Here is a 14,812-nt window from a genome sequence, read left to right as displayed (position 1 = left end):
ACCCCTTAAGCCTTCTTTAATGTCCTTGGTGCCCCCCACTTCCCCACCCCTGCTCACTCCCCAAAAGACATGGCCAGGTATGTTCAGAGTGCCCAACTTAGGTTGCCCCCCCTCCCTTCTTGTCTGAGACCGTCTCACTATGTGGTTCAGGCTGGGCTTGAATTCCTGGTGACCTTCCTGCCTCAGCCTCCTGAGTGCCGGGAAGTCAGGCATGCGCAGAGCTTTAGAAAGCCCTCATGGCTGAAGCTCCTCAAACTCCACCCCAAGAACAAGGCAGAAGACAAATTCCATTTTTTCTTTAATGAAAAAAGAACATAGCCCAGGAGTCCAAGAGAACAGTCACGCCTCAAGGGAAGGACTCCTGCCTCAGGAACACGGTCAGAGCCGGGCCAGGTCCACAGCACCCACACGCAAGGGCAGCACTGCCCGGGCCTAGCTGCTCTGCAGCACTTGGAGGGCAAAGCGCAGGCGCTGGCGGGCCGCAGGGCTAAAGCCGTGCATGTGCAGGGCATGAAGCGAGTTGGAGACTCTGGGCCGCCCAGCCTCCTCGAGGGTGAGCAGCAGGTCCTCGCCGGCCCCGCTCAGCCCCAGATGGGCCTGGGCACCGCTAAAGCTGGCCTGCCGGGAAGGAGTCAGTCAGGAGCACACAGGCTGTACTGGTGGGGAAACAGGCTCAGGCGGGACTTCCCTGCCCATTAGTCCCCTATGAGACTTCCACACCTTTTTCTTTTTTGCAATACTGGGGCTAGAACCCAGGGCCTTAGCATAGAGCTACATCCCCAGCCCTTTGTATTTTGAGACGTCTAAGTCACTATGTTGCTCAAGCTGGTCCTAAACTTGAGATCCTCCTGCCTCAGCCTCCCAGAGCTTTAAAACTTTTTGTTCTCTGAGATCCCAGTGTTTCCTGGGGCCCCACCCCTGTCCTCCCCCCTCACCTGCATGGTCCCATCACTGAATAGCAGCAGAAGCACCTGCGGCGACACAAAGAACCGCAGCAGGCAGAGGTCAGGAGCAGCAGGCAGCTGGGGTGCTGGTGGGGGACCCTCCTGTGGACAGACTGGGTCACAGCCAGGACCACAAGGTCCCTGAGCCCCCACCTCCCCTCACGGAGTCCAGACCTCACCTCTCGAAGTTGCCTCTCCATGTAGCAGGTAAAGAGGCGCAGGACAGCGAGCTTGGCACCCAGCTGGCTCGGCACATACCTCGGGGCGAATGTCTCTAGCTTCCCACGGGTGGGCAGGTAGCAGACTTGGCTGGAGGTAAAGGGGTGCGTGGATCTCTGTCCTGGGTGCCCGGTCCTGTGCACACCTTCCCATCCAGCCACATCCCCTTGGACAGTGGTTAACTCGCTCAGGTATCCAGGCCAGGCTGGAACTTGAAACCCTCCTGCCTCAGCCACTCACAGTGTTGGGATGATGGGCATGAATCAGCCTGCCTGATTTATGGCAGGCTCCTCATTATCATTCATATCTCACCTGAACAGCACTTACACAAGAACCCCTTCTCAGGCCGTGCTATTGGCAGTCACTTTGCCTCCTACCCTGCCACCTCACCTGGTTTATTTTCTTGAGAAAAGCACCGCCTGAAATCAACTTAGTCATTCGTTTAGCATTGTTTTCCTCTACCAGGCAGCGACCCCCTGTAGATGTGTGCAGTGGGTGCTTAATAAATACTTGAGGAGTGAATGGGATTTTTAAAAGGTAGGGGAGGGCTGGGGATTTAGCTCAGTGGTTCCGACGCCAGCCTCCCAAGTGCAAGGTCCCGAGTTCGATCTCCGGTACCAAAAATAAAAAAAGAGAGAAAGAGAAAGGTAGGGGAGGGGCAAAGGAGCCCAGAACTCACCCTCCTGGGGGGCGCAGGGCCATGTGGGTGCCGTCACGGAACAGGACCCCACTGCCTCCATCCGATAGCTGGTAGCCAAAGCCGTATTTGCTGGAATAATCCACCCATTTAGGGGCCCAGAGGACAGGCCGCTGCTCCCCTGGGGGGTCCTGTGTGGCTGAGCAGAGAGAGGGGACAGGAGGCAGGGGTTGGGTGGAGTCTCGGTGGGGTCAGCAGCCTCAAGCATGGCCTGGGACATACGTGTGTGTGTGTGCGCGCACGCGCGCACGTGCTACTAGAGATGGAACCCAGGGCCTCTGCACTGAGCTCCATCCAAAGCTCTATTTTTTCTTTTGAGAGAGGGTATCACTAAGTCACTAAGTTACCCAGGCTGGGCTCAAATTTGGGGTCTTCCTGCCTCAGCCTCCTAGAGTCCTGTGGGCTTTACAGCAAGCCAGGAGGCAGAGGAGGTGTGGGAAAAAGCCCCTGGACTGGTCTGTTAACTCTCCCTTCCAGGGGAGCCTCTGGGGTTCGGAGACACCACTGGAAATGAGGAGCTCTGAGCCACTCTGCACAGCACCATAAGTGTTTCTTTATTTAAAATTTTTGCACTCAGCAGTCAGAGTTGCTTAATGCTGGTACTGTTGAAGAGGAAGATTAGGGCCGGGGATTTAGCTCAGTGGTTCCACACCTGCCACGAAAGCTCAAGGACCCAAGTTCGATCCCTGGTACCAAAAAAAAAAAAAAAAGAGAGAGAGATTAACTTCTTTTCCAGCACAGCAGGGTAACTACAGATGCCAACAAGTAACCCAATATTTCTAAATAGCTGAGAGAGAACTGTGTGCCATGGCACATGCCTATAATTCCAGGTTCCCAGGAGGCTGAGGCAGGAGGATTTTGAGTTTGAGCCCAGTCTGGGCAACTTAGCAAGACCCTGTCTCAAAATAAAATCAAAAGGCTCAATGGTGAGCACCTGGCTAGCAGGCAGGAGGGTTCCATTCCTAGCACTGTAAAAATCAGAAACAGAAAGCAGAAGTCAAATGGAGGGCGTTGTGAGGACAGGCCCTGGGCTGCTGACTCCAAGCTGAGGTCTAGATCCCTCGTGAGCAGGGCAGGAGGTGGATGGAGGCCAAGATGAGGGAGGGCCTGTGGGATCGAGTCCATCTCGGGGAGGGGCAGCGGTGGGTGGAGGTCCCGAACTGTGTCCTCCTGGGTCCTCCGGGTCTCTTCCTAGCCTCAGGTGGTCCCCAGAGAAACTGAGCAACTCGGGGAAGTTGCCATCCCCTGCAGACATGCTCACAACTGTCCCAGCCTCCCAAGGAAGTCCCAGAAATACCTGGGGGACCATTGTGGGGGGGAGCAAGACAAGGCCCTGGGCTGGGCCAGGTTCTTACCATCAGGGCCAGCATCCAGGCACAGCTGAATGTTCCTGATGGCTGCCTCCACTTCCAGCTGTGGGCTCCCCTTGGGTCCTGGGGGGACAGCTATGTGGAGGGTTCACAGGCCTGGGCTCCCACCAAGACGGCCCCTCCAACCAGCCCCTCTAGACTCTTGCATCCAGGAAAATCTCATCCTCCCCCTACTTTCTAATTTTTAGTTTAAAACAGGGTTTCACTAAGTTGCACAGGCTGATCTTGAACTTGTGATCCTCCTGCCTCAGCCTCCATGGAGTGCTGGGATGACAGACATATGCCACTGAGCCTAGCTAGGAAATCTTTTGGGGGGGGTTGTTTTGAGACAGGGTCTCACTATCTAGTGTAGGCTGGCCTTGAACTCACTATGTAGCCCAGGCTGGCCTTGAACTTGCAGCAATCCTCCTGCCTCAGCCTCCCGAGTCCTGGGATGACAGGCATGTGCAACTACACCTGACTGGAAAATCTCATTTTGAGCCCAGAAGGACTCCAGGCATCATTCCCGTGTTACACAGGGAAGCTGAGGCCAACAGAGGGCCTGTGGCCCTGGTGAGACACCTTCCGTACCCCTGCTTCTAGGCATCCACTGCCCACCATGGTCCCGCCCAGGAAAGAGGGCCTGCTCACCTGCTGGGTCACTCCGCAGCGCCCCTTGTGTGAGCAGGTGGACAGGGGCTTCGGGGTCGGGAGCCCTCTTCTCAGACAGAGGAGCCTTTGGGGAGGCAGCAGCAGAGGTGAGGGGCGGTCCCTCCGCTGAGCACAGACTGCAGGCCCGCAAGGGGCTCTGTTCCTGTCCCCACAGCCCTTCCAGGCCTGTCCTTTCCCCCTCCTCGCTCAGTATGCAGAGAAACCAGTTTCGTTGGGGGCTAAATCATTCCAAATAAATGCAGTGGGGACTCAGCAAATGGATGGAACAAACCAAGGGTGGGAACCAAGCAGCAGTGAGGACCCCAGGTTTGGGGCCAGAGCTGGACACGGGGAGTCCAGCTCCAAGGCATCAGGACGGGACCCTGAGTGGGTCACAGTTTCTGCTGGGGCTCAGGAAGCCTGCAGGGGGCTGGCTTGCTTTATTTATTTATTTGTTTGTTTGTTTATTTATTTATTTATTTAGAGGCAGGGTCTCTCTATGTAGCCCAGGCTGGCCTTGAACTTGTGATGATTCTCCTGCCTCAGCCTCCTTTGTGCTAGGATAACAGGTGTGCGCAACCACAGCCCTGCACATGGGAAACTTTAGAGGGTGCCATGGGTTCTTTCATATCCCTGACCCCAATTTCTCACCTCACTGGCCCACTTCATGGGGTCCGGTTCCAGCCCCTCTGCTCCTGAGCCTGAGTCCTCTTTGGGGGTGAAGGGGTCTGAAGGAGCACAGGTTTCAGGGGACAGAGCCAGGGCCTCATGCAGAGGGGAGGTGCCCACCACACCACATGCCCTCTCCAGCACCAATGCTCAGATGTTTCAGGGCGCAGTACTCACGGGGTGGTCGGCACTCAGCGAGCAGCAGCCGGCCCACCTTCCGGAAGAGGCTGCCCAGTGGCCGGGGGATGGTGAAGTTGGGGGGGCTGTGGCAGGAACGGGGCGGCAGGCGCTCCGGTGTGAAGCCCTTCCAAGCAAGGTATTCGGGGTCAGCCCCCGCTCCGGGCGCCCGGCTCCCTATCGTCTGCTCTGCTGGAAAGAGGGGGACCCGGGCTGCGGGCACCCACCCAGCTGACATAATCCCCGGCCAGCGCCAGTGGCCACCAGCACTCACCTGTGTGAAGAAATTGTCCTGGAGTAGCCGGTCCAGGCTGGGCCGCTCGGCGGGGTTGGGTGCCAGGAGGCGGGCGATGAGGTGGCGCGCGTTAGGGGACAAGTGGGTGGGCTCCGGGTAGAGGCCGGTGCGGATGTTTTGATACATCTCCGAGAGGGGTCCCACCGGGAAAGGTGGGCTGCCCGTGAGCACCATGTACCTGGACAGTTGAGGGTGGGAACAAAGTGTTCTGGGTGTGCGAGGCTTGCTCACAGCCACTTGTGTACACCTGGCCATGTCTACCTGCACGCCCTACTCTGCACACGCTTTGTGTTTGCTGTACTGTACCTCCCCTGCCACCAGCTGGCCGTCCCTGTGCTTGCTCACCCGTGCACACCTGTGCACACCTTTCCCGCCCCAGCCTGCATGGCCCCCACCCAGTCCCTCCTGCACAGGCCTCTCACCTGCTCACACCCCTCCCTGCACACTTGTACCCTCCATGAGGTGTGGTCGAAAGAGATGATGCATGTTTAAATTTTTTAAATTGATGGAGGTAGAGGACTCATTGCCATGAATCCTCCTCAGAATCCTCCCATTTGCTCCCATTTGCTTCCAATACACTTAGCCCATCATTCTGGCTGCTTTCTGCAGCAGCTCTGGAGTCCTCTTTCGTGAGTGTCTTTAGTTGTGCTGTCCTGGCTGCCTCTGTGTCCTGAATGGATTCAAAATGTTTCCCTTTCATGGTCATTTTGACTTTGGGGAAGAAGCAGAAGTTGCATAGTGCCAGATCCTGTGAATAAGGTGGATGAGGACACCATCTTTTTTTTTTAGGACACTGTCATGTTTTTGTTTTTGGTTTTTTTGGTACCGGGGATCGAACTTGGGTCCTTGTGCTTGCACAGCATGCGGTGAAACCACTGAGCTAAATCCCCGGCCCACTGTCATGTTTCTATGAGCTGCCTTTCCATTGGATGGTGCTTGGCAGCAGCATTCACCATGTTTTTGAACACACCTTTTAAAGATACTCAGGAAAGATTTCTCCAGAAAGTGGCCAGAACCATGGGCTAAGTGTGTTGGACCCAAGGATTTTTGGGAATTCATAAAAATTCATCTTTTACTGTAACACACGTTAGACATTTAAACATGAATTGCATATTTTGAAACCCACATACGTCCTGCTCACCCCCACGAGTCCCCACCTGCCGCTCATTCAGGCTTCTCTGGGCTCCTACACCTGCCTTCACCTGGCTGTTCCTGGCCCACCTGGTCCTCCCACCTCCCCCCAGCCCCAGTATGCCAGGGATTCCACTCACAAGATGCAGCCCAGGGCCCAGATGTCCGACTGGCACGTGTGCCCGTTTCGGGACACCACCTCCGGGGCCAGGAAGTTTGGGGTCCCGCAGAGGACCCTGGGAGGGGAAGAATGGCGGTATAGGAAGGCCATAGCCCCATGCAGACTGGGGCGATCCAGAGGGACCCTCAGAGCTCCACTCACCTGTGGCAGCGGCCCCCTGGCCCCACTCTGGCAGCCAGCCCCAGGTCTCCAATCTTCACCTCCATGTTGTTATTTAGGAAGAAGTTACCTGAAGGTTGGGGGCCCCCCAGAATGAGAGTGAGGGAGGAAGAGACACGGCCCCGGCTCCCCCGTGAGGCCCCTCCCCCCGCCCCGCACTCACTGAGCTTCAGGTCTCGGTGCACGATTCTCCGCTGGTGCAGGTAACGCAGGCCGCTGACCACGCCCCGCAGGTAATAGCGTACCTCTGGCTCCGTCAGGGTCTGCCTCACCTTGAGCAAGTGGGCCAGCGACTGCAGGTGACCAGAGAGGAGCACCAGCCCCTCAGGCACAAGGGAGAGCAGAGTGGGCTCGGGGACCCACCCGAGAAGGCAAAGGTAAGAGCAAGTTGACTGAGGCAGGCACAGCTGGTTGTGGGTGGACACGGGTGGGAACAGGTGAGCCCAGGTATATTTAAGTGGGAAAAGCAAGTTCAAAGGATTCCATCAAGGCACAATTCAGTTCAACTGAGGCAACCGCAAGAGTCTCGGGTAAGCTCACATGCATGCAGGAGGGCAGAGCGGGGCATGGGTCAGTTCACCTGGGCCACACAAACACAAGTTCAGAGGAAGCTGGGTGAGGTGGCGCACTTGTGTCACCCCAGCACCCTAGGAGGCTGAAGCAGGAGAATTGTAAGTTTGAGCCCAGCTTGGGGAATTTAGGAGTTTAGCAAGACCCTGTCTCAAAAAATAAAAAGGACTGAGGATGTAGCTCAGTGCAAAGGCCATGTGTTCAATCCCCAGTATAAAAAACAGTTCAGATGAGCTCAGGTGGCCACATGTGCCCATGGCATGAGCTAGACACAGGTGAACACAGGTGAATTGACAGAGCCTAGGTCCGCACAAGGAAATAAAGGATGCCCACAGATAGCCTTTTGTGGGCCCAGGAAGCACTGCTGGCCACAGAGGGCATCCAAAGAGGACGACATGGGGACAGGTAAAAGCAGGGAGGGAGGGAGGGACACGGGGCCCGCGTGGAGGGGCCAGAGGAGACAAGACCAGGCATGCGGGTCCCACCCTCCACCCGCACCTGGCGGCCGCAGTACTCCAGCACCATGTACACGTGGTCGTGGTCGGCGAAGTGTCCGTGAAAGGCCACGATGTTGGGGTGGCGGAGGCTGCTGTGGAGGGCAATCTCACGCTCCACCTGTGGGCGCAGCCCGCACATGGGACCGAAGGGAACCCCTTGGGAACCAGCTGCCCCGCCCCGCATGCACCGCGCCCACCACAGGAGGGGAGGCAGGGACTTCTGTGGGACCCAGAGCCCACGTGGGATGGTGATGAGGGCCCTACCTTCCCCTTGGGGCAAAGACGCCCTGCACCACCCCCGCTGCACGGCACCACCTTGAGGGCGAACACGGTGTTGGTGGACATGTCCGTGAGCTTGTAGCAGCAGCTGAAGGCGCCCTGCAGAGGGGAGAGGTGCACCCACGTGCGCTGAAGTGCGCCCAGATGTGCCCAGGTGTGCAGACATGGGGCCTTGGGTGTGCAAGCCAGCGTGTGCACAGGGCCACAGGGGTCTGCTTCTTCACGCATATGTATGCACAGCTCACACCTGGACACAATACGCACAGACACACAACCTAACCCATGGACCACAGCACCCAGATACACAACCTATGAACACAACCCAAAGTCTGGACACACAATACCACCCAGGTGCTCAGCACATGGACACACAAACACAACACAACATCTGAACACAAAACATAACAACACCCAATTCCCAGACCCAGAACAAATGAACACACAACACAAGACAACACCCAGACACAATATGACCCATGGTTACACAAATGCACAACGTAGCACAGGGATGGACAACATCGGACTAGGACACATACAGTTTACACACCACAACTACCTGGTCACACAACCCAACACGGGAACATACTATTCACAGACACACAAACACAACCCATGGACACACAAAATGTCACAGAAACACATAACATTCAAGCAGACATAGCCAATCCCAGATGCACAAGCCTAGGGACCACAGTGCAGGACCTGGATACAGAATACAATATCTGGACATAACACAATATCTGGACATACACATTCCACGACACACAAACACACAATACACAACGTGTGGATGAAGTACAACACAACAGGACAGACTCATACAAAGGCATGGAGGCGTGTGTACACACACACGCCCCAACACACAACCCACAGGTATCGCACGGCTTCCCGCCACCCATCCGCGGACGCCCAGCCACGCAGACACCGCGCCAGACCCCAAACTCTCAGGAACGCGCGCTACACGCAGAGATAGAAGCCGGGCGCTCGATCCGATCCGAGGGGCGCCACACGCCTTGCGCCGGCCATCGCGCGCACTCCCCGCGCAGGACCCCTCCATCTGGCCCGGCCCGGCCCCTCGCCTGGACTAAGTCAGGGACGGGAGGACCCCACCTTGCCGATTAGCTTCCCGCGCCGGTAGACGCGCCCAGAGCCGGGGTCACGCAGGAAGGTGGCCACCAGCTGGCGACTCCTACGCCGGCGCCTGGTCTTGGGCTCCATCTGCGCGGAGCCTGGGCTCGGGCTCTGGCGCAGCTGAGACCGAGCGCAGCTGGGCGACTCTGGGCCCGCGCAGCCCAGGAGAGTTATTTGTGAGGGGGGTGGAGAGAGGCGGAGCCCGGGCGCTCCAGGCACCGACTCCGGGCGGGCGGGACACACTGGCTGGGGACAGATGGGCCAGTGCCAATTCGCTGAGACCCGTTGATTCAGTCAGTCTAGCACCAGGGGACTCACTGCCCATTTCACCAAGCAGGAAACTGAGGCGAGTCCTTGACTGGTCTCTCCGGAGACCTCCCAGGGAGCAGGGGGGCGTGTGTGGGGGACATGTAGGGCTCTCCCTTGAGTAAGTCTAGTGGCCCAGAAAGTGGGTCCTCTCTGCAGATGGTTCCTGAGCCCCACAGATAATGTGGCCTTTGGTTACCTTGGGCACTGGGGAGCAATGGCAGCATTCAGAGCAGGAGAGAAGCCCAGAATCGCTAGGGCTGTGGCTGGAGGGGAGGGGAGTGAGGCTGGTACAGGAGACAAGGAGGAAGGGCTGGGGGGGTCTGGGGGCCAGGGGAGGCTGGAGTAGGCAGGGGAGGGGATGTCATATATGTGGGCAAGTCAGCATTAAGGAGAATGTGGAACGGTGAGCAGATGAACCCTCAGTGCCCACACCTGTCATCCCCCTGTTCCAGGAGGCTGACGCAGGAGGATTGAAGTTTCTAGTCTCACCTGGGCATCTTAGCAAGACTGTCTCAAAATCAAAATAAAACAAAAAGGGCTGAGGATGTAGCTCAGTGCAAAGTCCCTGGGTTCAATCCCTAGTATTTGCCAGAAAAGAAAAAAGGGGGGTAGATGGGCACTGGGGGTTTCAACTGTGGCACAGGGCACAAAGTGGAGATGTGTCTGAGTCGCTGGCATGTCTGAGTGCCAGGCAGCTCAGCCCCTTTCCCGTGTGGTGCCACCCCCACCCCCACCCCATCTCCCAGTTGAGCACACAGAGGCCCGGGGTCATCAGGAAGGGGCCGCCCTGGATATGACCTGGGCGGCCGCCTCTGGCCAGCTCAGGATCAATCCCTGAAAGTTACATAACACCACACATGGGGAGGGGCTAGCAGGGCTCCTTGAGGCAGGAATCAGGCCTTGGAATTTTCCAGAGACCAGATTTCAGAATCCAGCCGGGCCTGGAACACCACCAGGTTCTGGAGACACCTCCCGCGTGGTCACACATCCACTTGGTGCATCAGATGGGAGCATAAGGACATGGGGGACCCCTGGGCACAGTGCATTTGATGGAGCAAGATTCAGGCTCCTCCTAGCCCAGTATGGTGGCACTAATCCCAGCACTTGGGAGGCTGAGGCAGGAAGTCACCACAAATTCCAGGCCTGCCTGGGCTAGATACGAGACCCTGACTCCTTTGTGGGCTCTGGTCTCAGTGCCAGATTGTAGAGGATTCGGGGACTGCTCAGAGATCAGCTGGCTGCAGCCAGGGAGCCCACATACCCTGCTCATGAGCAGGTGCAGATGTAGGAGGCAGGTGGACAGCTCCCGGGCATATGGCCTGAGCCACCTCATCACGGGCACTCTGAAATCCTCGGGGGTGCACGCATTAAGAAAATCGGATGGCACAGGCCTGTCATCCCAGCGTTAAGCAATTTGGCAACTTAGCAAAACTCTGCCTCAAGATAAAAAATACAAGGGGGAAGAGCTAGGGCTGGGTGTGGTGGTGCATACCTGTTATCCCAGCACTCTGGGAGGCTGAGGCAGGAGGATCACCAAGTTCCACCCCAGCCTGAGCAACTTAGTAACTTAGGGAGACCCTGTCTCAAAATAATGAAAAAAAAAGGGCTGGGGATGGAGTTCAGTGCAAAGGCCCTGGTTGTTTCCATCACACACAAGAAAGAAAGGAAAGAAAGAAAGAAAGAAGAGAGGGAGGGAGGGAGGGGAAGGAGGGAAGAAAGAAAGAAAGAAAATTCATTCCATCTGTGAAACACACCGCCACCTGAGGCTAAGGTATTTATTAAGCACCTATTGTATTCAGACTCCTTTCAGTCTTCAAAAAATGACTGTAGTTTACCTAAGGTATAGCAAGGAGGTGGTAGGGACTTTGCCAAGTCGGGGCTCAGGGAAGGTGTGTGGGCACCATGAGGTGGCCAGGCCCTTTTCAGGCAGCAGCTAAACTGTAAGTTTGCGCTATTCTTAGCCCCTAATGACGGAGAGGAAGAACCAGGCTCAGAGGCTCCTGTGACCCCCAGGTCACCAGGCAAGATAGTGGCCAGAAGCCCTGTCCCTGCATAAGGTCCCCCCACCTCCTTCCCAGTCAGCCCCAGGGAGCCATGCCAGGCCTGGCCCTGGAGCTGGGCAGGTGGCCGAGACCGGAAGCATCCCTGGGGGAACAGAAACCAGTATTCCTGGCCGGGAGCCCCGGCAGCCGACTGTCAGCTGACACCACACACAACCAGCTCTCCTGTCCCCTGGCTGCCCACTGGGCTTTTCTGGCCCAGACTCTGCTTCAGAATGGGGCCTCCTGTGGCAGCTTGTGCCCCTGTGATCCAGGACCCCAGCCTCCTTGGCCAGCTGCCCCTAGTCCGGCACTCCCTGCCCACCCCAGCCTGGCCGGGCTTTCAGGGGGCAGCTGGGGATGGATCCCCACTGCACCTCACTGAAGGACCCTCGCAGGCATTAAGGGGGTGACTGCTACAGGCTTCAGGTGCACTAAAAGCCACAGGACAGCCCATGGGGGTTGGTGTGCAACATGCATGTGACGTGAATTTCACCTTCATTCAAGGAAAAGAGAAAGTGAGGTTGGGAGGCTGGACATGGGGTCAGGAAGGAGGTTTCTCACAGATGCGCAGTCCTGGGGCTCTGGAAATGAAGAACAGGCTACCAGCACCGCCAAAGGAACAGGGGTTGCCCGTTGGAGACCAGGGAAGGGAAAAACGGGATGCTCAACTTCATTTCTTTTTTCTTTCTTCTTTTTCCTCAGTGCTGAAAATTAAACCCAGGGCCTTTGCTCGGAGCTCCATCCTCAGCCCTTTTTATTTTTTATCTTGGGACAGGGTCTTGCTGAGACTCTAAGTTACCCTAGCTCAGCCTCTCCAGTAGCTGGGATAACAGGTGTGTGCCACCACCCCCAGCTCAACTCATTTCTTGAAATCCACATTTGAAAATGAAATAGACTTTCTAATGAAATGAACAACAGGGACATTTATGGCAGCATGGTTCACAGCAGCCAAAAAGTGTAAACAGCTCAGGTGTCCATAGATGGACGGAGGGACACAGCCAGGGCATCCCCATGCTGGGAAGTCACTCAGGACAGGAGCGAGGCTGTGACACTCAGCATGGCATGGACGGACCTGGAGGACGCCATGGTCAGTGAGACACCAGACACAGAGGACACAGCATGGGCTCCATGGACAGGAAACGCCCAGGAAAGGCGACTCCAGAGACAGGAAGTGAACTCGTGGGTGTGGGGGCTGGGGAGAAGATGGGAGACTGCTGACAGGGATGGGGTGATTGGGAATTAAATGAGGGATGGTTCCACAACACTGTGAATATAGTAATTGTCACTGAATTGTACACTAGAAAATGGTCAATTGTATGTTATATGAATTTCACCACAATAAAAAGATGACACCACACACTGATGGTTTTGTAGGTAATTTCCTGCAAGGTTAAAGGAAAGGATGGGTGGATGGATGGGTGGATGGACAGGAAGTGGACTTGGGGGGGTGTGGCTGGGGAGGGGCCCTGAACTGTGCATTTAAAATGGCTAAGGGCCGGGGATTTAGCTCAGTGGTTTCACCGCCTGCTGTGCAAACGCAAGGACCCAAGTTTGATCCCCAGTACCAAAAAAAAAAAAAAAAAACCTGACTAAGATGGTGCATTGTTACACATTTTTCACAATAAAGAAAAATGAAAAGCATTATATTTCCTCTCCTTCCAAAACCCCTTAGAAGCCTTCCTAAGACTGATTCTCTTCCCCCCCCCCTTTCTCTCTCTCTCTCTCTTTCTGTTTTGTGACACAAGGTTTCACTATGTAGTTCAGGCTGGCCTTGAACTCACTATGTAGCCCAGGCTGGCTTCAAACTCATGGCAATCCTTCTGCCTCAGTCTCCTGGGTTCTAAGTTTACAGATATGCACTACCATGCCTGGCCACTAAGACCCTCATATTACAGAAGGGGAAATTGAGGCCGATCAGTGTGTGGTTCTAGGGTTGCTATTTGTAAAGGGCCAGGGTAGGCCTGAGGGGGGCTGTCTGACCCTACCATTCCCATTGCTGCCCTGGATCCCCTTGGCCCCCATGTGAGCCTCGGTTCCCAAAGCCTCTCTTTTCCTGCTGGCCTGAGATGACTCCCCAGACTCAGCAGATTTCTGGGAATCAGTGCCTGGAAGCTCCACTCAAAATACCTGCGGCAGGTGGAGGCAGCTGCTGAGCCAGCAGGTTCTGGGTCCCCAGAGGCCTGGAGGCTCATGGGACTGGTGTGGGGTCCCTGAACCCACCTCCTTCCACAAGGTGCCAGGATGGTGGCATCAGCGATAGCTCCCAGGTCCACTCTGGTCTCCTGGCCTCCAGTGGGTACTCGTGGAGTCCTGCGGGCCAGGACTTGTGAACCTTGGCTGCCACCACTGTCCCCAGGGACCAGCACCCTAGGAGAAGAGGAGCTGGAGGAGCCAGGCTGCAGGATGAGCCCCAGTGCAGGGACAGAGAGGACACCTGGATTTGTGACCAGGTCCTCTGAGCTCCTGTAGCCCCAGGATCGAAGCTACCCCTTGTTCCTCGGTTCCTCAGAACCCTCTGGTGCCAGCTTCTTTAGAAGCTTCATCTTTGCTCATCCTATGCCACACCTTCCCTCTTTTTTCCACCTTTCTGGCCAAATCATTCCAGTCTTCTGAAAACCTGTTCCCTAGCTGCCTCAGTGGTGCACACCTGTCCTATCTCAACCCTCTGGGAGCCTGAGGCAGGAGGATCACAAATTTAAGGCCAGCCTGGGTAATTTAGCAACTTAGCCAGGCACTGTCTCAAAATTTTAAAAAAGGATTGGGATGTAGCTTAGTGCAGAGGCCCTGGATTTAATTCCCCAGTTCTAGGTGTGTGTAGGGGGGTCCTTTCTGTTTCCTTTCTGGTGTCCAAACTTCCCTGCCTCCACTTCCTCTGGCTGAGCTTATCCATGCAGGTGATTTAGCACCTACTGATTATGTTGGTGCTGAGAGTCCATTTGGAGAACAGGGTAGGAACTGGTGACCATTTCACTCCCTGAAGCCCAAGCCCAACCTGAGATGCTCATGCAGGCGATCTGTGCTGCCACATCCCTGGGGGGAGAGGGGGACTGAGTGTGACCCTCATGGCCTCCAGCCCACCCCTTCTCCTCCTACCCTGACTACTCCAGGCTACACCAAGCTCCTTGTACCCCAGGACCTTTACACACACTACCCCTCTTCTCAGAGCCCGCCTCATCCCTGAGTATTTGCCCGGTGCTCCTGGTCACATTTTAGGAGTCTGGCAGGCAAGGATCACTTTCCCGGGGACGCCACCCATGATTCTCTAGCCCTGACCTGTGTCTCCTTGTGTCCTGGTTGATAAAATTCCTGAAATTTTGTTTGATTTTTTTTTTAAACTGGTTTTCTTTCCTACCGGACTGGGAGGAACCCAACCACAGCTTCTGAGTCCCTCTTTGTCACTACTGTGTCCGCAGCATGTCAATCCTGAGCTACCCAGGTCCCTGCTGACAGAGTAGGCATCCTCAGGGCCTGGGGCCCTGGGGACACAGCCTCTGCAGGTATGGCTCCAGCAA

The 14,812-nt window shown here is 56.0% G+C and overlaps 1 protein-coding gene across 4 annotated transcripts; it reads right to left on the bottom strand.

The window, feature by feature from the left end:
• Positions 1–281: 281 nt before the first annotated feature.
• Plk5 (polo like kinase 5 (inactive)) lies at positions 282–9,581 on the bottom strand. 4 transcript variants are annotated; one of them, XM_021245138.2, is made up of 15 exons: positions 8,929–9,578; positions 7,804–7,917; positions 7,541–7,657; positions 6,636–6,765; positions 6,455–6,542; positions 6,273–6,368; positions 4,981–5,179; positions 4,707–4,833; positions 4,512–4,588; positions 3,861–3,945; positions 3,216–3,305; positions 1,843–1,999; positions 1,124–1,253; positions 936–1,046; positions 282–618 (listed from the first exon to the last, which is right to left on the bottom strand). In XM_021245138.2, exons 1-15 carry the CDS (start codon positions 9,034–9,036, stop codon positions 433–435), a joined length of 1,815 nt encoding a protein of 604 aa, XP_021100797.1. In that variant the 5' UTR covers positions 9,037–9,578; the 3' UTR covers positions 282–432. The 4 variants fall into 4 exon arrangements, with proteins under 4 accessions (XP_021100797.1, XP_012921318.2, XP_021100798.1 ...); XM_013065864.3 differs by having other exon boundaries at positions 3,216–3,293; XM_021245139.2 differs by lacking the exon at positions 3,216–3,305 and having other exon boundaries at positions 8,929–9,579.
• Positions 9,582–14,812: the final 5,231 nt, after the last annotated feature.

Source organism: Heterocephalus glaber, unplaced genomic scaffold (assembly GCF_053883595.1).
Source record: "Heterocephalus glaber isolate CG9 unplaced genomic scaffold, H.glaber_assembly_v1.0 deba00001760, whole genome shotgun sequence".
In the NCBI taxonomy this organism is placed as follows: Eukaryota; Metazoa; Chordata; class Mammalia; order Rodentia; family Bathyergidae; genus Heterocephalus; species Heterocephalus glaber.
The sequence above is the reverse complement of the archived record's forward strand: the minus strand, read 5'-3'. Positions and strand labels throughout refer to the sequence as shown.